This window comes from Staurois parvus, unplaced genomic scaffold, assembly GCF_062004578.1.
Source record: "Staurois parvus isolate SC_StPar_1 unplaced genomic scaffold, SC_StPar_1.0 ptg001247l, whole genome shotgun sequence".
Lineage (NCBI taxonomy): Eukaryota > Metazoa > Chordata > Amphibia > Anura > Ranidae > Staurois > Staurois parvus.
The window spans coordinates 117,087-144,977 of NW_028319043.1; the positions used below are offsets into that span (position 1 = coordinate 117,087).

The 27,891-nt window shown below is 42.9% G+C and overlaps 1 protein-coding gene across 1 annotated transcript in view; it reads left to right on the top strand.

Annotated features, from left to right (window-relative positions):
- The first annotated feature begins 841 nt into the window (after nucleotides 1-841).
- LOC149437904 (protein mono-ADP-ribosyltransferase PARP14-like) overlaps nucleotides 842-27,891 on the top strand; it is a 64,895-nt gene continuing 37,845 nt past the window's right edge. The window contains exons 1-8 of the mRNA XM_089660493.1: nucleotides 842-1,043; nucleotides 12,489-12,619; nucleotides 15,874-15,904; nucleotides 17,049-17,234; nucleotides 18,063-18,299; nucleotides 18,977-21,240; nucleotides 22,113-22,340; nucleotides 27,361-27,582. Of these exons, the coding sequence (XP_089516619.1) occupies nucleotides 854-1,043; nucleotides 12,489-12,619; nucleotides 15,874-15,904; nucleotides 17,049-17,234; nucleotides 18,063-18,299; nucleotides 18,977-21,240; nucleotides 22,113-22,340; nucleotides 27,361-27,582 (3,489 nt within the window). The 5' untranslated portion in view covers nucleotides 842-853. The remainder of the gene's footprint in view (nucleotides 1,044-12,488; nucleotides 12,620-15,873; nucleotides 15,905-17,048; nucleotides 17,235-18,062; nucleotides 18,300-18,976; nucleotides 21,241-22,112; nucleotides 22,341-27,360; nucleotides 27,583-27,891) is intronic.

Sequence of the window (27,891 nt, forward strand, 5' to 3'; positions counted from 1 at the left end):
TGTGCGGAGAGCTGTGTGTGTGCGGAGAGCTGTGTGTGTGCGGAGAGCTGTGTGTGTGGAGAGCTGTGTGTGCGGAGAGCTGTGTGTGTGCGGAGAGCTGTGTGCGGAGAGCTGTGTGTGCGGAGAGCTGTGTGTGTGCGGAGAGCTGTGTGTGCGGAGAGCTGTGTGTGCGGAGAGCTGTGTGTGCGGAGAGCTGTGTGTGCGGAGAGCTGTGTGTGTGCGGAGAGCTGTGTGTGCGGAGAGCTGTGTGTGCGGAGAGCTGTGTGTGCGGAGAGCTGTGTGTGCGGAGAGCTGTGTGTGCGGAGAGCTGTGTGTGTGCGGAGCTGTGTGTGCGGAGAGCTGTGTGTGCGGAGAGCTGTGTGTGTGCGGAGAGCTGTGTGTGTGCGGAGAGCTGTGTGTGCGGAGAGCTGTGTGTGTGCGGAGAGCTGTGTGTGCGGAGAGCTGTGTGTGCGGAGAGCTGTGTGTGCGGAGAGCTGTGTGTGCGGAGAGCTGTGTGTGTGCGGAGAGCTGTGTGTGCGGAGAGCTGTGTGTGCGGAGAGCTGTGTGTGCGGAGAGCTGTGTGTGCGGAGAGCTGTGTGTGCGGAGAGCTGTGTGCGCAGAGAGCTGTGTGCGCGGAGAGCTGTGTGTGCGGAGAGCTGTGTGTGCGGAGAGCTGTGTGCGCAGAGAGCTGTGTGTGCGGAGAGCTGTGTGTGCGGAGGGACTTTTCCAAAATAGGAGGACAAATGTCAGTGAGAGTGAAAAATGAAACAGAAAGTAAAGCTCTCCGAGCCGTTCTCTCCACACCCAGAACACACAGCGTACGTCTCACTATACAATCCTTCTTCTGGTTATCTGAGCCGACACTACCAGAGGAATGGGGGACCCCCAGTACCCGCACCCCCTTTCCCTCCAGTGGGATGGCGGCCCCCAGAGGCTGAAGAAACTGAAAAATAAACTTCTGCTGTATTTCCAGAAGAGGAGCGAATCTAATGGAGGAGAATGTGAGATCCGAGACACCGACTGCAGCCGGGGATACGTCACCATATACTTCAAGGAGGAGGAAGGTAGGTACTGGGGGGGGCATAGGGGGTTCCTATCTACTGTAAGTAAGAGGACTGGATGGTGATCACTACAAGGAGGAGGCAGGTAAGTACTGAGGACTGGAGGAGATCCTCATACACTACAAGGAGGAGGCAGGTAAGTACCGAGGAATGGAGGGAATCCTCATACACTACAAGGAGGAGGCAGGTAAGTATCGAGGACTGGAGGGGGATCCTCATACACTACAAGTAAGAGGCAGGTAAGTACTGAGGACTGGAGGGGATCCTCATACACTACAAGGAGGGGACAGGTAAGTAGTGAGCAGGGGAGGACTGACAACTCATGGGGCCCCTGGGCAATAGGGGATCATGGGGCCCCTGTGTCATTGCCCAAACTTAAAAAAGCCTATGAAAAAGGTACCAGGGGCATCTCATGGGGCCCCCTACTGACCCCGGGCCCTCGGGCAGTGTCCGAGTTTCCAAATGGTCAGTCCGCCCCTGGTACTGAGGACTGGAGGGGGATCCTCATACACTACAAGGAAGAGGCAGGTAAGTACTGAGGACTGGAGGGGATCCTCATACACTACAAGGAGGGGGCAGGTAAGTACTGAGGACTGGAGAGGGATCCTCATACACTACAAGGAGAAGGCAGGTAAGTACTGAGGACTGGAGAGGGATCCTCATACACTACAAGGAGGGGGCAGGTAAGTACTGAGGACTGGAGGGGATCCACATACACTACAAGGAGGAGGCAGGCAAGTACTGAGGACTGGAGGGGATCCTCATACACTACAAGGAGAAGGCAGGTAAGTACTGAGGACTGGAGGGGGTCCTCATACACTACAAGGAGGGGGCAGGTAAGTACTGAGGACTGGAGGGGATCCTCATACACTACAAGGAGGGGGCAGGTAAGTACTGAGGACTGGAGGGGATCCTCATACACTACAAGGAGGAGGCAGGTAAGTACTGAGGACTGGAGGGGATCCTCATACACTACAAGGAGGGGGCAGGTAAGTACTGAGGACTGGAGGGGATCCTCATACACTACAAGGAGGGGGCAGGTAAGTACTGAGGACTGGAGGGGATCCTCATACACTACAAGGAGGAGGCAGGTAAGTACTGAGGACTGGAGGGGATCCTCATACACTACAAGGAGGGGGCAGGTAAGTACTGAGGACTGGAGAGGGATCCTCATACACTACAAGGAGGGGGCAGGTAAGTACTGAGGACTGGAGGGGATCCACATACACTACAAGGAGGAGGCAGGCAAGTACTGAGGACTGGAGGGGATCCTCATACACTACAAGGAGGGGGCAGGTAAGTACTGAGGACTGGAGGAGCTCCTCATACACTACAAGGAGGGGGCAGGTAAGTACTGAGGACTGGAGAGGGATTCTCATACACTACAAGGAGGGGGCAGGTAAGTACTGAGGACTGGAGGGGGATCCTCATACACTACATGGAGGAGGCAGGTAAGTACTGAGGACTGGAGGGGATCCTCATACACTACAAGGAGGAGGCAGGTAAGTACTGAGGACTGGAGAGGGATCCCCATACACTACAAGGAGGAGGCCGGTAAGTGGTATCTGATATTTCTGGTTTGGCGTATTCCTGTGTATAGGACACTCCATGTGGCTGTTCTGTCGGAGGTGTCAGGTGAGGCTGTGGGTGTCACTTGTTGTCTTCTGCAGGAATAATAGAAAGTTATGAACTTACCTCCTGTGACGCATTCTCGTTCCGGTAAATCCCCGGCTGATACTTAGATGAAAGCAGGGGTGGACTGACCATTTGGAAACTCGGGCACTGCCCGAGGGCCCGGGGTCAGTAGGGGGCCCCATGAGATACCCCTGGTACCTTTTTGATAGGCTTTTTTGAGTTTGGGCAAGGACACAGGGGCCCCATGATCCCCTATTGCCCGGGGGGCCCCGCGAGTTATCAGTCCGCCCCTGGATGAGAGGAATGTGAAGAGTCCATAGCTGAGCTCCCTCTGGGAATGGCGGTTGCCTGCTAGGGATGAGGTGCACAGACCCGGGTTCTGTTAGAGAAGTTCTGGTGCTGAATGAAAACCTATTAAAGTCAATGGGAGCCAAGTGTTAAAAATCATTTCAGGACATTTCCTAGACTAATATGGGGGGGGAGGGGCTTGGCACTGTCCTAGAGGAACATGTACTGAAGCAGAAACATTTTCATTTCCTTTGTAGGTAATCGCCCATTTTAAGTATGCTGACAGTGAAACGTAAAAATACGAATTTCCTCTAATCACCATGTCTGAGGGTTGTCATGACCCGGCCAGTGAAGTGTCACATCTGTATGAGGTATACAACTGACTACAGCAACACTGACATTTACAATGACAGTTCCCCGCCACTTCAAAGAGCCGGGGAACCCCCTATCTATACCCCAACCTTATCCTAGATGAGGGTCTCATGAAACATAGATGGAAACAGCTGACCCCACAAAATAAAAACAAATGATGTGGGGTTCCCTCTAAAAATAACTGCCAGACCCGTAACCACAGTGAGGGTCTAGCATGGATGTCAAGGAGGGATTCCACACAAAAAAAGAATAAAAAACAGCATGGGGTTCCTCCAAATTCCATAACTAGACTCTTCGGGTCTGATATGGATTTTAAGGGGGAACCACATGCAATAAAACAAGAAATAAACGAGTAAAGCAATACCGGAGCCTTAATATGAGCATGCAGCCCGGCAAGCCAGGAAAGGGAGGCGATCAGCATTTACCCCCCTGCGCCGGGAGTGACTTTTGGGGGTGGGGGGACCTCTGTGTCAGCTCATGTTCCCCTCATTATGTTTAAATTACCCTGTGCCTGTTAGGGGGTACGGGGTGTGAATGTGAATGTCCTATTATTGTGTATTGGTGTGTTGTCCTTTGTTCTCGGCCATGTGGCTGTCCATTGTCCTTTGCCATGTGCTGTAGCCCTTCCCACTGATGGGGCGGGCTGATGATGTGTTTCCTGTAGCCCTTCCCACTGATGGGGCGGGCTGATGATGTGTTTCCTGGTCCTGGTTGTGTTTCCCCACCCTGTGTATATAACTTGTTGTTTGTGTAAAATAAAGGAGTTGACTTCCTGTTTTAAGAAGAGTCGGGTGCTGTCTATTTCCTAAGGGATTTCAAGGGTGTGGTCCATGGATTTGTGTTCGGGCAGGGTAGCTGCAGTATAATGGAATATACCCAAGTGCGGTCTGGGGTCCGGTTCCGTTACACTCCCCCTTCTCCTGAGCCATACCAGGCCACACATGTGGGGGGGTCCTACCTGATCAGTACCTTGTCCCCACATTCAGGAGAGCAAGTGCTTCTTCCCCCCAGCCATGGCCTGGTGTTTGTGAGGGTCTGCGGGTAGGGGCTTATCACAATACGGAATCATGCTTTAATATTAAGGTGGGTTCAGATACCAGACCCCCTATAGTACCCCTACCCATTCACAAAAAAATAAGTAGTGAATAAAAACAGATGCAGTTCTTGGCAGGTCCTTTAATAAAAAAAACCCAGAAGAAAAGTCCCGTGATGTACATTCATTGACAATCAGGTCATCGAGCAATGCAGATCCACCTCAATCATGACGTTCGATGACCCAACAAAAGAAAGAAAACTGCTGATCTCCGACACATCTGATCCAATCGGTTCACTCCTGAGGACTGACAGTTCTGTTCCCTGCTGCTCACATGTAAACAAAGGGGGTTGGGTCTCCTGGGGGACATCGTTGTCCATATTATGGCCCATGATGTCACCTTGAAGACCTCCCCTTCTTTGTTTAAATTTTAGCAGCAGGACCCCCACAACTATCAGGCAAGGGTCATGAAGAAGAGCCCCTTGTTCTCTTCAACCTATGAATTTGGAGGGAATCTTATACCATTTTCTTTTTCCTTGACATCATTTCGAGACCCTCATCAAGATTAAGGGTACTTTTAGGGGAACCCCACCCCATTTATTTTTGTGTGGCTGTCCCCCATGAACAGAAGTAATCATCCTGTACCCCTCCATGCTGGGAGCACATTGCCTGATATTATTCAGGAGGAGGAGACCGGCTGACAGCTGAATGTCCCAGGAGGGGGTGAGTCATGGTGGCGGGATGCCGGAGGCGGCCAGCTTTCTAACAACTCACATTAAGCAGCGGAGGTCATATTGTTACATAGTTACATGGTTACATGGTTGAAAAAAGACACAAGTCCATCCAGTTCAACCAATAGAAGGGAAAAATAATTATACAATCCTATGTTCACAATCTGTTTCCCACAATTGATCCAGAGGAAGGCAAAGAAACCCCCCAATCAAGCGTGATCCAATCCCCTCCAGCGTGGGAAAAAACTTCCTTCCTGATCTCCCAAGAGGCAATTGGATATTCTCTGAATCAACTTAACCTATAAAATAGTTGCTAAATGTCTCACCAGACAGTCAACTTGGCCGAACACTCATTTAGTTCAGCTATTTGCTGAACCTCCTGTGATGGGAGTCACTTTGGGTGGGGGGCCCATGAAGCTCCCCATATCCCTATTATGTGTAAGTCACCCTGTGCCTGTTAGGGGTACAGGGTGAAATGTTCTAATACTGGTGTTGGGGTTGTTCATTGTTTACTGCAACATAGTCCCATTGTTCTATTGTGTGTCTTGCTTGGGAGCAAACTATTATGGGATCGATGTGTTTGTGTATTGGCTTGGTGGGGGGTGTTTCCAGCAGCCCTCCTGATGGAACTGTCTGATGGTGTGTGTCGCTTGTTGTGTCATTATGCAGGGAGGGGGTATTTGTCCCCTGAGTGTATAAACAGTCAGTTCGAGTTTCAAATAAAGAGTTCCATATTTATACAGACTGGTGTCTTGTAGTCTTGTGTGGTCAGCGGTGGTGTCCGTGGATCTGTGTTCGGACGGGAAAGCGGGAGTCTAACGGAAATACCCTAGTGCAGTCAGGGTCCGGTTCCGTTACACCTCCCAACAAGAAAGACTCAAAAGCTCATGCCAAACGCCCAGATGTCTGAGGAATCAATACTTTCTGAGACTCTCATCATAGAACATGCCTTCCAATCAGAAAAGTCTGAAATTAAATGATTGGGTAAGCTTGACAGCCAGGGAACCGGCATTTTCAGAAGGAGAGATCAGCAATGGCAGCCACCGTACTTCCCCAGTACAAGGTCTGTGTTGTCAGAACTGTGATGTCACGTGTAATATAACATACAAAAATGTGACGTCACGCAAACAAGGCACATACCAGGTGGATGTCGCGTATACAGGGGGTTGGACAAAAATATGGAAATACGCCATGATTTACAGGTGTAAAAGTGATGCCATGTTTGGCAGTGAAAGTGGAAGTGATGTAACATTATATTGCTTCCACTGTGTGATGAGACACCTAACAGGTGGGAAGCCTCACTTTTCTCATTCACTGTGTGCGCTGCTAGTAATATGGAGTCTATGTGACGGGAGTGACTTTTGGGGGTGGGGGGACCGCTTGGTCAGCTCATGTCCCCCTCATTATGTTTAACCCTCCCTGTGCCTGTTAAGGGGTACAGGGTGTGAATGTGAATGTCCCAGTATTGTGTATAGTGTGTGTCCCTTTGTCCCTGCCATGTGCTCCCCCCCCATGGTGCTGGGTTTTCCTGTCCTGCCAACTATTATGGGATGTACTGTTTGTGTATTGGTGTGGGGGTTGGTCAATGTCCTTTGCCACATGGTTGCATCCCATTGTTCTGTGTCTGGTTGGATGGGGAGGGGTGATGAGGTGTTTCCTGCCTATACTGTAGCCCTTCCCACTGAGAGGGTGGGCTGATGATGTATTTCCTGTTCCTGATTGTGTTTCCCCGCCCTCTGTATAAAACATGTTTTGTGTAAAATAAAGGTAGTTGGCTTCCTGTTTTAGTAAGAGCTGGGTATTGTCTGTCTATTTTCCTGAGGTATTCCAAGGGTGTGGTCCGTGGATGGTGTTCGGACAGGGGAAGTTGTGCTATAACGGAAAAACTCAGTGCGGTCTGGGTTCCGGTTCCGTTACAGCCATGTCAGAGCTTACTGAGCTTTGATTTCTCGTCACTTCCTATTCCAGTGATAAATGTAACATTTTGAATTCTCATCACTTCCTGTCTCGGTGATAAATGTAACATTTTGATTTCTTATCACTTCCTGTTCCCAAGATAAATGTGACATTTTGATTTCTTATCACTTCCTGTCTCGGTGATAAATGTAAATTTTCATTTCTCATCACTTCCTGTCTCAATGATAAATATAACATTTTGATTTTCAATCACTTCCTGTCTCTGTGATAAATGTAGCATTTTGATTTCTCATCACTTCCTATTCCCACGGTAAATGTAACATTTTGATTTCTCATCACATCTTGTCTCTGTGATAAATGTAACATTTTGATTTCTTATCATTTCCTGTTCTGGTGATAAATGTAGCATTTTGATTTTCTTATCATTTCCTGTTCTGGTGATAAATGTAGCATTTTGATTTTCAATCACTTCCTGATCCAGTGATTAATGTGACATTTTGATTTCTCATCACTTCCTGTCTCTGTGATAAATGAAACATTTTGATTTCTTATCACTTCCTGTTCCAATGATAAATGTAACATTTTGATTTCTCATCACTTCCTGTTCCAATGATAAATTTAACATTTTGATTTCTGATCACTTCCTGATCTCGTGATAAATGTGACATTTTGATTTCTCATCACTTCCTATTCCAATGATAAATGTAACATTTTGATTTCTTATCACTTCCTGATCCAGTGATAAATGTGACGTTTTGATTTCTCATCACTTCCTATCTCGGTGATAAATGTAACATTTTGATTTCTTATCACTTCCTGTTCTGGTGATAAATGTAACATTTTGATTTTTTATCACTTCCTGTCTCAGTGATAAATGTAACATTTTGATTTCTCATCACTTCCTTTTCCAATGTTAAATGTAACATTTTGATTTTTTATCACTTCCTGATCCGGTGATAAATGTAACATTTTGATTTTTAATCACTTCCTGTCTCTGTGATAAATGTAACATTTTGATTTCTCATCACTTCCTGTTCCAATGATAAATGTAACATTTTGAATTCTCATCACTACCTGTTCCAATGATAAATGTAACATTTTGATTTCTTATCACTTCCTGATCCGGTGATAAATGTGACATTTTGATTTCTCATCACTTCCTGTCTCGGTGATAAATGTAACATTTTGATTTTTTATCACTTCCTGTACCAATGATAAATGTAACATTTTGATTTCTCATCACTTCCTGTTCCAATGATAAATGTAACATTTTGATTTCTCATCACTTCCTGTTCCAATGATAAATGTAACATTTTGATTTCTTATCACTTCCTGATCTGGTGATAAATGTGACATTTTGATGTCTCATCACTTCCTATTCCAATGATAAATGTAACATTTTGATTTCTTATCACTTCCTGATCCAGTGATAAATGTGACGTTTTGATTTCTCATCACTTCCTGTCTTGGTGATAAATGTAATATTTTGATTTCTTATCACTTCCTGTTCCAGTGATAAATGTAACATTTTGATTTCTCATCACTTCCTTTTCCAATGTTAAATGTAACATTTTGATTTTTTATCACTTCCTGATCCGGTGATAAATGTAACATTTTGATTTTTAATCACTTCCTGTCTCTGTGATAAATGTAACATTTTGATTTCTCATCACTTCCTGTTCCAATGATAAATGTAACATTTTGATTTCTCATCACTTCCTGTTCTAATGATAAATGTAACATTTTGATTTCTTATCACTTCCTGATCCGGTGATAAATGTGACATTTTGATTTCTCATCACTTCCTGTCTCGGTGATAAATGTAACATTTTGATTTTTTATCACTTCCTGTACCAATGATAAATGTAACATTTTGATTTCTCATCACTTCCTGTTCCAATGATAAATGTAACATTTTGATTTCTCATCACTTCCTGTTCCAATGATAAATGTAACATTTTGATTTCTTATCACTTCCTGATCTGGTGATAAATGTGACATTTTGATGTCTCATCACTTCCTATTCCAATGATAAATTTAACATTTTGATTTCTTATCACTTCCTGATCCAGTGATAAATGTGACGTTTTGATTTCTCATCACTTCCTGTCTTGGTGATAAATGTAACATTTTGATTTCTTATCACTTCCTGTTCCAGTGATAAATGTAACATTTTGATTTCTCATCACTTCCTTTTCCAATGTTAAATGTAACATTTTGATTTCTTATCACTTCCTGATCCGGTGATAAATGTAACATTTTGATTTTTAATCACTTCCTGTCTCTGTGATAAATGTAACATTTTGATTTCTCATCACTTCCTGTTCCAATGATAAATGTAACATTTTGATTTCTCATCACTTCCTGTTCTAATGATAAATGTAACATTTTGATTTCTTATCACTTCCTGATCCGGTGATAAATGTGACATTTTGTAAACAGGTATAGGTGAATCAGAGTGACTTGCGAGCCACAGGTGTGATAATTACTAGAGGATCGCAAACATGAAACACACATGTGTTGGAAATATCTGCAAATATATGTTGCGCTCCTAAATACTTCTCAATAAATAAAAATTAAATTATTAACATTAAATTAATTCAAATTATGATATAAATAACTAATAAAAGTGTATACATACCAAAGAATATTTAAATAGATAATTTTAGCTAATCAATCTCCTCCAAATAAATATCAAAATAATTCCACATAAAATACACCTCTAAAAAAATATTTTGCCAAGTGCTCATAAATCATCTATTAGTGACATGATGTACTTACTAATACCCTCAATTTCATTTATATTCATAATACCCTCATTTAATATAATAAAAATAGTGAACCAACTAGTAACCCTCAACTAAAACGCATTTAAATGATCCTCCATATATAAACATAACCAAATGCTCATAAACAATTAATAGTGATTAGTATGAATCCAAATATCATCAAAATAATAGTCCCATTGAATAAACAATTGTTTATATATAGTGACTTGGTGCTTGTTGTTGTTCTTCAATTTGTGACTTTTGTGAATCCTTCAAATAGTGAAGATGTGCGCTCACCTCCCCCGATGACTGCAATTAGGCTATACAAGCTTTCCGTTCACTTTCCCTGGAACCTGCTGGACATATACTTTTGCTGGTAAAATTGGGAGATCCTTCCTTTAGGAGTAATGGATGTATCCTCTGGTGGCTGATTATCCCCTCAGGGATTACACACTCCTTTTGTTATCTCAGACCTCCTAAATATCCTCTCCTTTGTTACTCCGCATGCAGGAAGAAATAGAGGACATAGTGCTTTACCTTTTAAAACTTTTTATTCCCACCATCCAAGTATTAAACTCACATTAGACAGGTTTAAGTAACGCAATATCCCATTGGAAATCCTCTGCTGGCCTCTGAGTCATACACCTGCCGTCTATCGTGTTGTGCGGCTCCTCTCCGAGTGATGACGTAGCCCCTCCCCTACGCGTTACGCCTCCAATCACGTGGCTTCATCAGGGGGTTGTGATTATTTGGAGGAGATTGATTAGCTAAAATTATCTATTTAAATATTCGTTGGTATGTATACACTGTTATTAGTTATTTATATCATAATTTGAATTAATTTAATGTTAATAATTAAATTTTTATTTATTGAGAAGTATTTAGGAGCGCAACATATATTTGCAAATGTGACATTTTGATTTCTCATCACTTCCTGTCTCGGTGATAAATGTAACATTTTGATTTCTCATCACTTCCGGTTCCGGTGATAAATGTAACATTTTGATATCTCATCAAGTCCGGTTCTGGTGATAAATGTAACATTTTGATTTCTCATCATTTCCTGTCTCTGTGATAAATGTAACATTTTGATTTCTCATCACTTCCTGATCCGGTGATAAATGTAACATTTTGATTTCTCATCAATTCCTGTCGCGGTGATAAATGTAACATTTTGATTTCTCATCACTTCCTGTCTCGGTTATAAATGTAACATTTTTATTTCTTATCACTTCCTGATCAGGTAATAAATGTAACATTTTTATTTCTTATCACTTCCTGATCAGGTAATAAATGTAACATTTTGATTTTCAATCACTTCGTGTCTCTGTGATAAATGTAACATTTTGATCTCTCATCACTTCCTGTCTCGGTGGCAATTGTCACATTTTGATTTTTCATAATTTCCTGTCTCGGTGATAAATGTAACTTTTTAATTTTCAATCACTTCCTGTCTTGGTGGTAAATGTAACATTTTGATTTCTCATCACTTCCTGTTCCCAAGAGAAATGTGAAATTTTGATTTCTCATCACTTCCTGTCTCGGTGATAAATGCAACATTTTGATTTCTTATAATTTCCTGTCCTGGTGATAAATGTAACATTTTGATTTCTGATCACTTCCTGTCACTGTGATAAACGTAACATTTTGATTTCTCACCACTTCCTGTTCCGGTGATAAATGTAACATTTTGATTTCTCATCACTTCCTGTTGCGGTGTTAAATGTGACATTTTGATTTCTCATCACTTCCTGTTTTGGTGATAAATGTAACATTTTGATTTCTTATGATTTCCTGTTCTGGTGATAAATGTAACATTTTGATTTCTTATGATTTCCTGTCTCGGTGGTAAATGTAACATTTTGATTTCTCATCACTTCCTGTTCTGGTGATAAATGTAACATTTTGATTTCTCATCACTTCCTGTTCCAATGATAAATGTAACATTTTGATTTTCAATCACTTCCTGTCTCTGTGATAAATGTAACATTTTGATCTCTCATCACTTCCTGTCTCAGTGACAATTGTAACATTTTGATTTCTCATCACTTCCTGTTCTGGTGATAAATGTAACATTTTGATTTCTCATCACTTCCTGTTCCAATGATAAATGTAACATTTTGATTTTCAATCACTTCCTGTCTCTGTGATAAATGTAACATTTTGATCTCTCATCACTTCCTGTCTCAGTGACAATTGTAACATTTTGATTTCTCATCATTTCCTGTCTCGATGATAAATGTAACATTTTGATTTCTTATGATTTCCTGTTCTGGTGATAAATGTAGCATTTTGATTTCTTATGATTTCCTGTTGTGGTGATAAATGTAACATTTTGATCTCTCATCACTTCCTGTTCCCGAGATAAATGTAACATTTTGATTTCTCATCACTTCCTGTCTCGGTGACAATGGTGATCAGGGCCGGTAGTGATAGTTTCTCTCTGTATTATTCTCCATCCAACACTACAAAGAAAATTTTGAGCTTTACATACATGTTATCATTGATGTCATACAGGATGCATTTTCAATATTTAATGAAGTGGGTGGAGCCACGACACCTTTAGGATGTTTGGTCCTATGGTGGGACTATTATCCTAATTTGGGTATTGCCCACATGTTGTGGAGCCTTTTGGATATAGGTGGTCATTTGACCATTGACATTCCCATAGACAATCCTTATCATGGTTATCCTTGTCTTCCAGCGCGGGATCGAGTCCTCTGGAAAGAGCGCCATCTGCTGAAACTGTCCAATGGGGAAGAACTACATCTGACTGTCTCACTGCCGAATACTGGGAGTCAGGACACAGCAGGGAATACACCGGGATCGGCCACTGTAAGTAAATCCACCGGAGACGAACTCTACATTGGGGGTACAGAATTGTGTGTCAAATTATCATAAAACACATTTTCCATGAATTCTCTGCAGTCATCTTTAGGGACCCCTGGACATGGGGGCCACAGTCACCTGATTCCAACATTTTCTACCAGTAATCCCATGTGTGTCAGCAGACCGCCTGCTCTTGGGGGAATGATTGATCATAAAGATAACCTGTTCAATCAGTATTGATCCCCTGTGATCAGCGGCACTGGAAGCATCCTTCCTTCTCTTTGCCATGAAGGAATAAATATAAACTGGGTATAGAGTCGGCCATAAATGCAATGTATAATCTACACTTCTGCTGCTTCGTTTTGGGGAAAAGAAGACTGTTCATCAAAATATCTGCTGATTTTGGCTCACACGATTTCTGGCAGGATCAACAGGGATTTTTTTGTAATTACTGAACAGATATAACAAGACACTTCCAATGGGATATTGAACAGACCAAAAGGGAGGAGAGAAGAGAAGATCGTTGTTGGGTTTTGAAGCACATTTGTAACGCCCTCCAGGTTTAGCTGGATAGGTTTGTTATTTTGGTTTTTTTTAGATACGGGCTGGGTAGCATCCTGGGATGAGTCAGCCTGGGAGTGAGGCAGAAGTTCACCTCAATACAGGCTGGGAGGTGCTACAGGTCAAGGCTTCAGGAGAACTCCCAACTTTCCAGAAACTCGAGAACTTTCTGGAACAGAAATAGGAGGGGAGGAGGCCCAGATCTGCATGTTTGGGGAACCTTGGCCAATCCTCCAGCATGAGGCTGGGCATGGTGACCAAGGCAACCCTTAAATATGACGGAGCCTGGGGAGCAAGAGTCATTGTTGGCTGGAAGATAGAGTGGGGAAGGCTGGAGTGTGGAGTCTGGGAGGGGGCCCCAGGGAGGGAAGCCTACCTACAGGCAGAATGCTGGAGAGGAGGATCTCAACATCTTCTGGGGAGGGAAGTTTATGCAGCAGAGAAGCAGCCAGCCAAACGTAAGGCCTGAAGACAGCTGCCAACCCACTAAGCAAACAGGAGAGGACAGTGTAAGTACTCCTACACCCCCTAGGCCAGATATGGGGAGAGGGCAGTTAGGTGCAAGACCCAACTAGCTTCTCATCTGGGATTGCTTAGTTGACACCTCAGTGCAGCTGGGTAAAGAGGAGGAATCATCCAGGGTCTGAGGAGGTGCACTGAAGGTGCTTAGTGCTCCTTAGAAAAGAAGCTGTTGCTAATTCACATTTATTATTTCAGGTACTTATATAGTGCCATTAATTTACACAGCGCTTTACATATATATTGTACATTCACATCAGGCCCCGCCCCCGAGGAGCGTACAATCTAAGGTCCCTAACTCACATTCATACATACACATACTAGGGCCAATTTAGACAGGAGCCAATTCACCTACCAGCATGTCTTTGGAGTGTGGGAGGAAACCGGAGTACCCCCACACAGGCACAGGGAGAACATGCAAACTCCAGGCAGGTGGTGCCGTGGTTGGGATTTGAACCAGCGACCCGAGTACTGCCAGGAAGATGTGCTAATTACTTAGCCACTGTGCCACCCACATTTTTGTACATAGTTGCTAGAGTTTGTCCTCAAGTTTTACAGTTCCTTGGGCATCCCATGTACCCCTAGACCCCATCCAAGTTGTTAACTCCTAATAAAAACAACAAAACCAAGCTGAAGGACTGTTTATTGACTGTGGATGAGAGAGCTGGAAATGCATGTTGCCTGGCTGTACAGAGCATGCTACACATTGCATTCAGTGGTGGTCTCCTAACTATAGGGGGCCGCTGACATCTCTAAGGGGGCCGCTACACATAGTATTTAATATATTATTGCTTCACAGGACTACAGGAGAAGGTCAGACTCTGTGGAAATTGTACATAGACAGCTACAGATCATTTAGATTACAAATCAATACTCCCACTGCTGGGGTCTGAGGGGCTAAAAGTTGGGAACAGGGCTCTACAGTGGTCTCACAAAGGGAAATATTAGATATTTTGCTAACCCCTGCCCACCAATACAAATACCGTAGCTTTGGAGAGCCACTTGTAAACATACCGCCCCCCCCCCCCCAAAAAAAAAAAACCTTGGCCCCTCCCACTGATGCTTCCTAGAAGGATGTGTGATGTCACCATGCAATATGGTACAGCTGGGAGCTCTAAATCCAGCAAGAATGGGCTCTTGCAATAGGCTGGAGTGCATTCTCACGGGACTTTGAGCTTACAGCTATGGCGGGAGGCACAGTGAAGTCACCACTGTCCCCAGGAAGCATCAGAGACCAGGCCAAGGTAAGTGAATAGTTTGTGGGGAGGTGTAGCGTGGTGTGGGCAGTAAACACACAGAGTCCGGATGTAATGAAACTTGGAACTTGTATTGAGCAGAATGGCAATATTACAAACATCCTAGAGGAGAGCGCCTCTTAGGAAAACAACTCACAGTTCAATGTATTCACAAATGTGGCTGAGAAGGGATGCTGACAGTGTCTGTCTCAAAGGGTGAAGACCTTTGGCTGGTGTAGTTCCAAGAGGGAAAGCTTCTTTCCAGGTTAGTGAGACCCTACCCTTTCCCTCCTCATCAGGAACCTTTCCCTACCGCTAGCTACTTAAATAGACCTTGCTGACCCAAGATGGCAGCTAAGGGTCATATGGCCGCAGCATAGGCTACAGGAACCTTGCTCAACTGACCCAGGAAACCATAGAGAAACTATGTCTCCCTTGGACTTCCTCAGTCTGCGGTACCACCAGGGGCGGACTGACCATTTGGAAACTCGGGCACTACCCGAGGGCCCAGGGCCAGTAGGGGGCCCCATGAGTTGCCCCTAGTACCTTTTTCATAGGCTTTTTTGAATTTGGTCAAGGACACAGGGGCCCCATGATCTCCTATTGCCCGGGGGCCCCATGAGTTGTCAGTCCGCCCCTGGGTACCACTCATGTTGAGTGCCACCTACAGTGGAGAAAACAGACTGCGCCTGCCTACAGGTTTGTTTACAGATTGCTTTTTAAATCTGTCTCTGTTGGGGAGGGAAGTGGATCTTCCATTTTCCATGGAAGGTCCTCTTTAAATAATAGACCCAATTCACTAATCTATGATACATGTGTTATTTGCAGTAACAAATTTTTTATTCTCATTCTCATTGTTTGTCTCTGCTGGAAATATCGAATTGTTATAATGAACCGAACAGAATTTCCTGAAATTAATCTTAGCGGTTTATCTTCTATTTTCAGGGTTCACAGTCCAGCCGTGCCGAGGACAAACGTAAGAGATCATTTATTGGACTTCCCAGTAACATTTGTTCTTTAGGTGATATTGGTGGGAATTGGGGAGGGGGAGAGGATAAGATGTCTGAGATCGCTCTGCCATTAACTGCCAAGGTGCTTCCATTCGGGATTACAGATTTCACATTTACAGAGAATTCCTGCAAAGCAACATTAGTTCAAGTGCCAAGTCAAAAAACGTTTTTCTAATTTTGGACGTTGGGAAAGGATTTGAACCTGTTTGATTTTAACTGCAATCTAGGGTTCCATTAGAAAGATTTCCCCTTATCCACCCTGTCCCTAATTCCTAGTTTTCATGCCATTAGGGAGACATAATTCCTCCAATGAGTTCAGCATTTGCTCTAAAATGGAGATATATTCCCTCCATTGTGTTCAGGGTCAGTCCCGGGATGGAGATATATTCCCTCCAGTGTGCTCAGGGTCAGTCCCGGGATGGAGATATATTCCCTCCAGTGTGTTCAGGGTCAGTCCCGGGATGGAGATATATTCCCTCCAGTGTGTTCAGGATCAGTCCCGGGATGGAGATATATTATCTCCAGTGTGATCAGGGTCAGTCCCGGGATGGAGATATATTATCTCCAGTGTGATCAGGGTCAGTCCCAGGATGGAGATACATTCCCTCCAGTGTGTTCAGGGTCAATCCCGGGATGGAGATATATTCCCTCCGGTGTGTTCAGGGTCAGTCCCGGGATGGAGATACATTCCCTCCAGTGTGTTCAGGGTCAATCCCGGGATGGAGATATATTCCATCCAGTGTGTTCAGGGTCAGTCCCGGGATGGAGATACATTCCCTCCATTGTGTCCAGTAAAATTTAGATGTCTCTCAGAATCTTCCCACAACTGGATGTGCCTGGGCAGCTGTGGCTGGATCCTCCCAGAAGGTCTCTATGTATATATTCCTCCTTTCTTTTCTGTTTGGCCCTCTACATTTAGAAGGAGCCATGGCTCTATGCTGAGGTTACCAACTTTCATCCTGTCCTGGTGAATGAACTCAGCAACTTAAAGTAACACAATCTCTGCTGATTACCCTCAGAATGTTCTTTAAGTAATTTAGTTCATCATGATGTATATCAAAATTATCACTCTAAAAGACTTTCCTGGGAATATGTTTTGTTGTGTTACAGCCGCACCAGATGATGAAGCCTCCCCGTCCTCTCTGGTTCTCATCGAGAACGTCAAGAACAGCCACACTCCTGAGATGTTAAACCTCCTGGTGGAGAATATCAGTGAGAAGGATGAAGAAACAGACTTCTATGTGGAGATAATTCCGGAGATCCAATCTGCTGTTGTCACCTTCACATGTGATATTGGTGGGTCCAGTTTGTGATTTGCCCTTCATTAAGATACTGAGCTTGGAGTGAGGCTCACAGCTTTTATTATTGGTCTACAAGCTCCAGCCAATGACCCGTGTAAGAACGTTGTTTGTCCAAAAATGGGGTACAGCAAAAGGGCAGTGTCTGTGGTTAGGTGCAGCATGCAGTCCAGTTGTAGAAATCCCTAAACGTGTATTGAAGAGAATGCTCAACTTACAGACAGTCCAGTGGGAGAATGCCACACCAAGAAAATGTTCTGTGCAGTACGGAAATGCAGCAGGTAAGAATGGACTGAGTGCATCTGTCTGAGGGTGGAATGCAGCCTGGCTAGTTCAGTCATAGCTTAGAAGCCTGTGATGGAGTCTGCTCCCCAGCCTGTTCTTACTTGCCCGGAGCCTTTCTTTGCCACTGATCACTTTCCCTAACAGACGGATGCTCCTTCCCTACACTAGCCACTTTGCGGATGTGGCCAAAGTCTGCGGGCAAGGACCTTTAAAGGCTCTACTTGCCCAAGATGCTTGCCAGAGGTCACATGCAGCATAGCCAACCTAAACATTGCCTCTGGGGACCAGAAAACCATAGAGAAACCAGGTTTCTCCAGACTTCCTGTCCGGCTGCAGTGTCGCTCCGGTCAAGTGCCACCTACAGTGGAGAAAACAGACTGCACCTGCTTACATGCTGGAATCACTCTGGCTTCATGTTCACCAAGTTCACTCATAAGCCATTCAGCAGGGAGGCTCCCATTTTCAGTAACGTGATTACACAACTGTACTTACTGTATGCCATTAACCTGGAGGAAAATGTCCTGTTGTTGTTTTTCTCCAGATATTCCGAGATTCATCACAACATTCTCCAGTAACCTCAGAGTGGTTCGCTTCAAGCTGACGGCAAGGTCTCTGGAAGAATCCCGAAGTGTCAGGGTGGAGAATATACCGGAGAACATATCTGAGACGCATCTGGCAGATTTCTTTGAGAACCCAAAACAGGGAAGAGGAAGAGTAAAGGATATTTTGATGATATCTGAGGAAAGAGCAGCACTGATCACATTTCAGGACACGGCAGGTGAGTTCACAGAGGGCACAGAGCAGAACTTCATATGTTGGAAGTGCTTGTTGGTTGGTGCCACTTAGGAACAGCTCTGAATGGTTTGGCATTGTTCCAAGCGCAGATCAAGGAGGGATAGAACCATCTGTGGACAACATCAGAGTGTTCAAACAGTGCTCCAGTTTGATCATGAGTGGTTTGGGCCACGGGATTGGCTATGAACTGCCTTCATTTGACATCAGTATCAGCTTTTTTTATCAGTCAAATGATCTACTATGTAATATTCATTGTTGACCAACAGATTACAAAAACCTTTTTTGTTTTGTTCGCTTAAGAAACTTACTACTGCTGAAATGTATTTATTGATGGCCAATGTATTCAGCAGCACATTCTGGAGTACATAGGTCACTGAAATAGTCAGTTAGTAACTGCTGAGGTAACATGCTATTGAACTGGGTTTTGAAAGCCATGCAAACACAGAGAGGACATACATTATTCAGAATGAGCCCTGTAGAGAATGAGCCCCCCACACCTCTCCACTCCAAAGCCTCAATTAAAGCCACTAAGCCACCACATTATTTATTTGTGTCACCATTCAGAAATGAATGATTTTTGGTCAACAACTTCAACAAACTAAATGTGAGTAGTAGGTGAAACATCTCTGTGAACCTTCTACTGGTTTCCTTCTCTTCCAGATGTCAAAAGAGTTTTGAAGAAGGATCGTGTGCTTTCCAGGAAAAAGATATCCCTCTACCCTTACTACCCATTGTTGGATATTGCACTGTATGGGAAGGATGGACCTTGTATAGAAATACCAAAGCCTGTAGAGTTTAATATCAGTCCATACATACTGCAACATATCTGTAATAATGAAGGACAAAAGAACAACATAGATGTGAAGATGAAGAATAAACACTGTGAGATAAAATGGCCAGATCAAGACTGCCAGAATCCTGTCCTTGAACTCATCTTCCCTCCTACCTTGTCCACCTATCTCAGGTCTGTGGCAAAGATTGTACCGAAATGGAAGGAAGATGTTTATAATGAATTTTCACTTCTCATATCAAAGTTTGAAGTGATAGAATATAAAATGGATCAGTCGGTCTGGGAAGCTATTAGAGAACATGTCAGCAGCTCCACCTATGATGAAGTCCTCATCAAACCTGACTTTGGTTTAAAGAAAGTTTTCTTGGCTGGAATGTCCAAGGATGTTACAAAAATTGACCCGATATTCAGACAACTGGTAGAGGAAACCACTGAACAGGTACAAAGAAAGAAACAAACCATGACTGAGACCTTACCCATATCTCCAGCCTTCTATCAGATCATGTGTAACAGCGGCCTGAAGAAGAAAATACAGGACCAGGTTCCAGAGCTGAGTATTGACTATGATGTGCCAACAAAGAAGGCCCGTCTATCGGGACTGAGAGAAGAAGTGCTCACCGCCAAATATAAGATACTCAACATCAAAGAACAAATGAAAAGTGAACCCATCCAGATGAATCCACACCTCATCAGGTTCCTGAAATCCACCGATAACGAGGAGCTGTCCTCTCTGCTCTTTGCACGTCACAACATAAACGCACTGCTGGAAATTGAGGATGACATTGTTAAACTGATGGCTCATTCAAAGGAAGACTTGACTGCAGCTGAGAAGCAAATTACGGAAAAACTGCTTCACAGACAACTTTTAGTTGAAGACAAAAGTCTGTTGAAATCTCCTGAGTGGAGAAGTCTCCAGTCACATCTGCTTCAGTCATTTAATGTAGAGAAAATCACAGTCCTGATAGAGGAGTCTTCTTCTGGAACAGAGGACAACGTGGTCATCGCCGGCCTGACGTCAAATGTTCTAAAGTGTTACCAACAAGTCAGCGACTTTCTGGAGAAGAACACTACTATGGAGACAGAAATTGGAGTTCAACCTTCAGCAAAGATGACGTTCATTTTGGAGGAGAAGAAGGAGATTTTGAAAAAGATAAAGAAAAATGTAAATGTAAGAAAGAACCAGAACAGCATATCTCTGTCGGGTCCGCAGGTGAAGGTTCAAGAGACAGAAAATGTAATTAAGAACATTCTGCACTCACTTCACAGTGATACTCTGCGTATTGAGAAACCGGGAGCCAAAAAGTTTTGTAAGGTCAATGAAGAAGTGCATGCTACAACCGCAAGGACAAACTTCCATTGTGTGATACGTTTAGAGGAGACTGGTGTAGAAAGTAATCTGTTTTGTAAATCCCAATTCGAAATAACTCTTCCGAATGGTTTGACCCTCTCTGTATATAAAGATGACCTGTGCCGTCACAACGTAGATGTCATTGTTAATGCAGCCAATGAAGATCTGAAACATATTGGGGGTTTGGCAAAAGCTATTCTGGATGCAGCAGGACGTAAACTCCAAGATGACTGCAATCAGATTATCAGGAAAGATGGAAAATTGTCCACTGGAGATTCAGTAATTACTGACGCAGGGAAATTGCCGTGCAAACAAATAATACATACAGTCAGTCCCCGATGGGATGCAAATTCACGCTCCACATGTGAACGGCTCCTACGGAGGGCAATTACCACCAGTTTACAGCTGGCCTCCGAGAAGAGTCACAGTTCAATAGCGATTCCTGCCGTCAGTTCTGGTATTTTTGGATTTCCTCTAAAAATATGTGTTGAAAACATAGTGGAAGCTATACGGGACTACGTAGAGATGCCGGGACAACAGAGCACTTTACAGAGAATCCATCTTGTAGACACGAATGATGAAACCGTCAAGATGTTCTCTGAGGTTACAAAGGCCAAATTTGATAACCAAACGAGCGCTGTGCCATCTACAGCAATGGCACCCCAGCCGGCCACAAGAGCGGCACAGAACCCACCAGAGCCAGTGAATAGAGGTAATGACAACACTGTGGTGACCAAGGAAGGACTGAAGATCAAGCTGCTTCAGAAGAACATAGAGGACTGTTCGGTATGTAGATTCACCAGCATTTCCTGCTAAAGTGGGACTCCACCAAAGAGTTTAATGATTCAGATAAAGGTAGGAAGGGTTAGAACCTCTGTTGATTCTTACTTCCTGTCTGATTTTGATGGTAGGAAGTGAAAGGAATCTGCCCAACAGGAATAAAGGCAGCAAAAAAATATAACAGAGGTTCTCACTCTTTCCACATCTGTTTACATTCTTCTTTTGGAGATTTTTTTCTCCAACCTGAACTTCACGGGGATCTCCATAGCTGGACCCAGACAACTTATGAAACCTGACAGAAATGTTACTATTTCCATACATTAAGGCAATATAAAATACACTTCTGTGGTTAAAAGCTCCATATCAGCCTTTCTCACCCAGGATTAAAGCGGATCCCCAGGGTTCTACTGGAGGTCACTAGGAGTTCTTTGGCTGATGAGCAATTTCTGCCTCTTAGATAAGTAACCCCGAACACCAATGACCTTTTTAGGAGCATTCTTCCCAATGTAAGGAGCATTCCTCCCACCGATCACCAATGTAAGGTTCATATGTAGTTATTAGCTGGGGTTCCCTGAGACCTCACACTTATTTCAAGGGTTCCTCCACGGTAAAAAGGCTGAGAAGGACTGATCTGGTGTACATTCATGCCCTAATTAGGAAATATAACAGTAGAAGGATGCCATTCATAATTACATATTCGTTATAATAAATAGTTCCTATAGTTTCTCACATTTTGCTTCTCTCTGTCTGAACCTGGAACAAATTAGAATTACAAAGATTGTCATTTAGATTCTTAAATTGCAAACCATTTAACTCTTAGGAAATTCATTTTTTAACGAATATCACTTGGTAATGCTTGTTGTCTCTTTCCATGGCAGACGGATGTCATTGTGAACAGTGTTGCAGCTACTCTGGACATGAATATTGGTGCCATATCCAAAGCCTTGCTGAGTCGGGCAGGATCCAATATGCAGCAACTCCTGAACGATGCAAGTCGCACTCAGCGAGGATTCGTGTTCAGCACCGGCAGCTGCAATCTCACCTGTCAAGAGGTTTTTCATGTTGTGGCCCCTCACTGGGCCAGTGGACAAGGAATATCGGAAACGGTACCTTCAGGCGTGTGGTTGGAAATTCACTGGGGCTGATTTACTCTAGGAATAAAGCCTGTTCACGTTGAGAAGGGAATTTTCACTTAGCTTAGTGAATGCGGTGAAATTTTACTTAGCAAAGACTGCCCAACCACATGAAAGATCATCAAAAAAAACTGGATTTTGAGCTTGCACATGATTGGATGATTAAAGTCAACACAATTTCACCTCATTCATGAAGCTAAGTGAAAATGTCCTTGGAAAGTGAAAATTCATTGAAATGAAGGAATATTTGTTTCATGTGGATCTTTATGAGGAAGTCAAGTCAAACCTCAGAGGTTCTAGCCCAGGGGTGGGCAAACTTTTTGACTTGAGGGCCGCAATGGGTTCATATATTGGACCCGGGGGCCGGACTAGATGCTGGCCGGCCCAGCCACTACCATGCCATCCATAGTAAGTATAGTAATATTCCCTCATAGTAAGCATAGTAATTAATCCCCCATATAGTAATTCATCCCCCCTATAGTAATTAATCCCCCATATAGTAATTCATCCCCCATAGTAATTCATCCCACATATAGTAATTCATCCCCCATAGTAATTCATCCCCCATAGTAATTCATCCCCCATATAGTAATTAATCCCCCATATAGTAATTCATCCCCCATAGTAATTAATCCCCCATATAGTAATTCATCCCCCATAGTAATTCATCCCACATATAGTAATTCATCCCCCATAGTAATTCATCCCCCATAGTAATTCATCCCCCATAGTTATTCATCCCCCATATAGTAATTCATCCCCCATATAGTAATTCATCCCCCATATAGTAATTCATCCCCCATAGTAATTCATCCCCCATATAGTAATTCATCCCCCATAGTAATTCATCCCCCATAGTAATTCATCCCCCATAGTTATTCATCCCCCATATAGTAATTCATCCCCCATATAGTAATTCATCCTCCATATAGTAATTCATCCCCCATAGTAATTCATCCCCCATATAGTAATTCATCCTCCATATAGTAATTCATCCCCCCTATAGTAATTAATCCCCCATATAGTAATTCATCCCCCATAGTAATTCATCCCCCATATAGTAATTCATCCCCCATAGTAATTCATCCCCCATAGTAATTCATCCCCCATAGTTATTCATCCCCCATATAGTAATTCATCCCCCATATAGTAATTCATCCCCCATATAGTAATTCATCCCCCATAGTAATTCATCCCCCATATAGTAATTCATCCCCCATAGTAATTCATCCCCCATAGTTATTCATCCCCCATATAGTAATTCATCCCCCATATAGTAATTCATCCTCCATATAGTAATTCATCCCCCATAGTAATTCATCCCCCATATAGTAATTCATCCTCCATATAGTAATTCATCCCCCCTATAGTAATTCATCCCCCATATAGTAATTCATCCCCCATAGTAATTCATCCCCCATATAGTAATTTATCCCCCATATAGTAATTCATCCCCCATATAGTAATTCATCCCCCATAGTAATTCATCCCCCATATAGTAATTCATCCCCCCTATAGTAATTCATCCCCCATATAGTAATTCATCCCCCATAGTAATTCATCCCCCATATAGTAATTCATCCCCCATAGTAATTCATCCCCCATATAGTAATTCATCCCCCATAGTAATTCATCCCCCATATAGTAATTCATCCCCCATAGTAATTCATCCCCCATATAGTAATTCATCCCCCATATAGTAATTAATCCCCCATATAGTAATTCATCCCCCATATAGTAATTCATCCCCCATATAGTAATTCATTCCCCATAATAATTCATCCGCCATAGTAATTAATCCCCCCTATAGTAATTCATCCCCCATATAGTAATTCATCCCCCATAGTAATTCATCCCCCATATAGTAATTCATCCCCCATAGTAATTCATCCCCCATATAGTAATTCATCCCCCATAGTAATTCATCCCCCATATAGTAATTCATCCCCCATATAGTAATTAATCCCCCATATAGTAATTCATCCCCCATATAGTAATTAATCCCCCATTTATTAATTCATCCCCCATAGTAATTCATCCCCCATATAGTAATTAATCCCCCATATAGTAATTCATCCCCCATATAGTAATTCATCCCCCATATAGTAATTCATCCCCATATAGTAATTCATCCCCCATATAGTAATTAATCCCCCATAGTAATTAATCCCCCATATAGTAATTCATCCCCCATATAGTAATTCATCCCCCATATAGTAATTCATCCCCCATAGTAATTAATCCCCCATATAGTATTTCATCCCCCATATAGTAATTCATCCCCCATATAGTAATTCATCCCCCATAGTAATTCATCCCCCATATAGTAATTCATCCCCCATAGTAATTCATCCCCCATAGTAATTCATCCCCCATATAGTAATTCATCCCCCATATAGTAATTCATCCCCATATAGTAATTCATCCCCCATATAGTAATTAATCCCCCATAGTAATTCATCCCCCATATAGTAATTCATCCCCCATAGTAATTCATCCTCCATATAGTAATTAATCCCCCATATAGTAATTCATCCCCCATATAGTAATTCATCCCCCCATATAGTAATTCATCCCCCATATAGTAATTCATCCCCCATAGTAATTCATCCCCCATATAGTAATTCATCCCCCATATAGTAATTAATCCCCCATATAGTAATTCATCCCCCATATAGTAATTCATTCCCCATAATAATTCATCCGCCATAGTAATTAATCCCCCCTATAGTAATTCATCCCCCATATAGTAATTCATCCCCCATAGTAATTCATCCCCCATATAGTAATTCATCCCCCATAGTAATTCATCCCCCATATAGTAATTCATCCCCCATAGTAATTCATCCCCCATATAGTAATTCATCCCCCATATAGTAATTAATCCCCCATATAGTAATTCATCCCCCATATAGTAATTAATCCCCCATTTATTAATTCATCCCCCATAGTAATTCATCCCCCATATAGTAATTAATCCCCCATATAGTAATTCATCCCCCATATAGTAATTCATCCCCCATATAGTAATTCATCCCCATATAGTAATTCATCCCCCATATAGTAATTAATCCCCCATAGTAATTAATCCCCCATATAGTAATTCATCCCCCATATAGTAATTCATCCCCCATATAGTAATTCATCCCCCATAGTAATTAATCCCCCATATAGTATTTCATCCCCCATATAGTAATTCATCCCCCATATAGTAATTCATCCCCCATAGTAATTCATCCCCCATATAGTAATTCATCCCCCATAGTAATTCATCCCCCATATAGTAATTCATCCCCCATATAGTAATTCATCCCCATATAGTAATTCATCCCCCATATAGTAATTAATCCCCCATAGTAATTCATCCCCCATATAGTAATTCATCCCCCATAGTAATTCATCCTCCATATAGTAATTCATCCCCCATATAGTAATTCATCCCCCATATAGTAATTCATCCCCCCATATAGTAATTCATCCCCCATAGTAATTCATCCCCCATATAGTAATTCATCCCCCATAGTAATTCATCCCCCATACAGTAATTCATCCCCTATAGTAATTCATCCCCCATAGTAATTCATCCCCCATATAGTAATTCATCCCCCATAGTAATTCATCCCCCATATAGTAATTCATCCCCCATATAGTAATTCATCCCTTATATAGTAATTCATCCCCCATAGTAATTCATCCCCCATAGTAATTCATCCCCCATATAGTAATTCATCCCCCATACAGTAATTCATCCCCCATAGTAATTCATCCCCCATATAGTAATTCATCCCCCATAGTAATTCATCCCCCATATAGTAATTCATCCCCCCTATAGTAATTCATCCCCCATATAGTAATTCATCCCCCCTATAGTAATTCATCCCTTATATAGTAATTCATCCCCCATAGTAATTCATCCCCCATATAGTAATTCATCCCCCATAGTAATTCATCCCCCATATAGTAATTCATCCCCCATAGTAATTCATCCCCCACATAGTAATTCATCCCCCATATAGTAATTCATCCCCCATAGTAATTCATCCCCCATATAGTAATTCATCCCCCCTATAGTAATTCATCCCCCATATAGTAATTCATCCCTTATATAGTAATTCATCCCCCATAGTAATTCATCCCCCATATACTAATTCATTCCCCCATATAGTAATTCATCCCCCATATAGTAATTCATCCCCCATAGTAATTCATTCCCCCATATAGTAATTCATCCCCCATATAGTAATTCATCCCCCATAGTAATTCATCCCCCATAGTAATTCATCCCCCATATAGTAATTCATTCCCCCATATAGTAATTCATCCCCCATAGTAATTCATCCCTCATATAGTAATTCATCCCCCATATAGTAATTCATTCCCCATATTGTGTCAATTCACTTACCTTTGCTCCGCGCGTTCCTCTCGCCGTGTTCCCGCGCCGTTCCGGTCTTCAGGGCGGACTGTGAGAGGAGAGGAGTTCGTCACGCTGCCCCGCCTACATCCTGACAGCCAATGTTTGCCACGCTCCGCGAGCCGGATTAAAAGGTCCGCCTGGCCGTATACGGCCCGCGGGCCGTAGTTTGCCCATTGCTGTTCTAGCCCTTTCCTGCTATATTCAGAAAAAGAATGGCTGGAGTTCCTCTTTGTGTTTTAAGAAGTACATTTTCAATACTTACAATAGACACAAATTTGGGCCATTTTGTGTTAAGATGTCTTGCAGCACTGGGGTCCTCAGTTCGAATCCCAACCAGGACACTATTTGCATGGAGTGTCTCCCTGTACTTCTGTGGGTTTCTTTTAGGTACTCCGGATTTATTCCTCACTCCAAAGACATGCTGGTAGGTCAGTTGGCTCACCTGAGTGTACCCAAGATGTCTGCCTCATCTTCTAAGCCCTTTTTAGTCCCCAGGGAGACAAACACGATCAAATTACATATCAAATATATGTCATTCTTTATGTTTATGTCACTTCAATCTTGGACTCTCTATTTCAGATTCTTCGCACAATTATTAAAGACTGTTTGGCGCTGGCAGAGCAGAACCAGCGAACAACAATATCTTTCCCAGCTATTGGAACCGGCAATCTTGGTTTTCCAAAGGATTTGGTGGCACTTGTGATGTTTGAAGAGATCTTCCAATTTAGATGCAAAAACAAAGTACAGAGTCTTCAAGAAGTCCACTTGGTCCTTCATCCCGGTGACAAGGACACCATCAAGGTAACTGAGATCTCATGTTTATTGTGATACTCTTAGTCTAGAGGTTGAATATGACTACATGGCCATCGGGGTTCTGAGATTCCCAGTTCCTTGTCCTTAGCTGGCACAGAGCCATCATTAGGTGCATGGAGATGGTTCTGGAGCTGTGTAGGACCTGTTGGGAAGAGTTCCATCTGAATAACAATAAAGAGGTTAAGAATTGCAGACTTGCATCCTGCAGCAGTGTCAGGCAAGTAATGAGGGAGATGATAGTTCAGGCTTGGACAGGATACACAGACAGGACAATATGCAAGATGGCTACAAACAAAC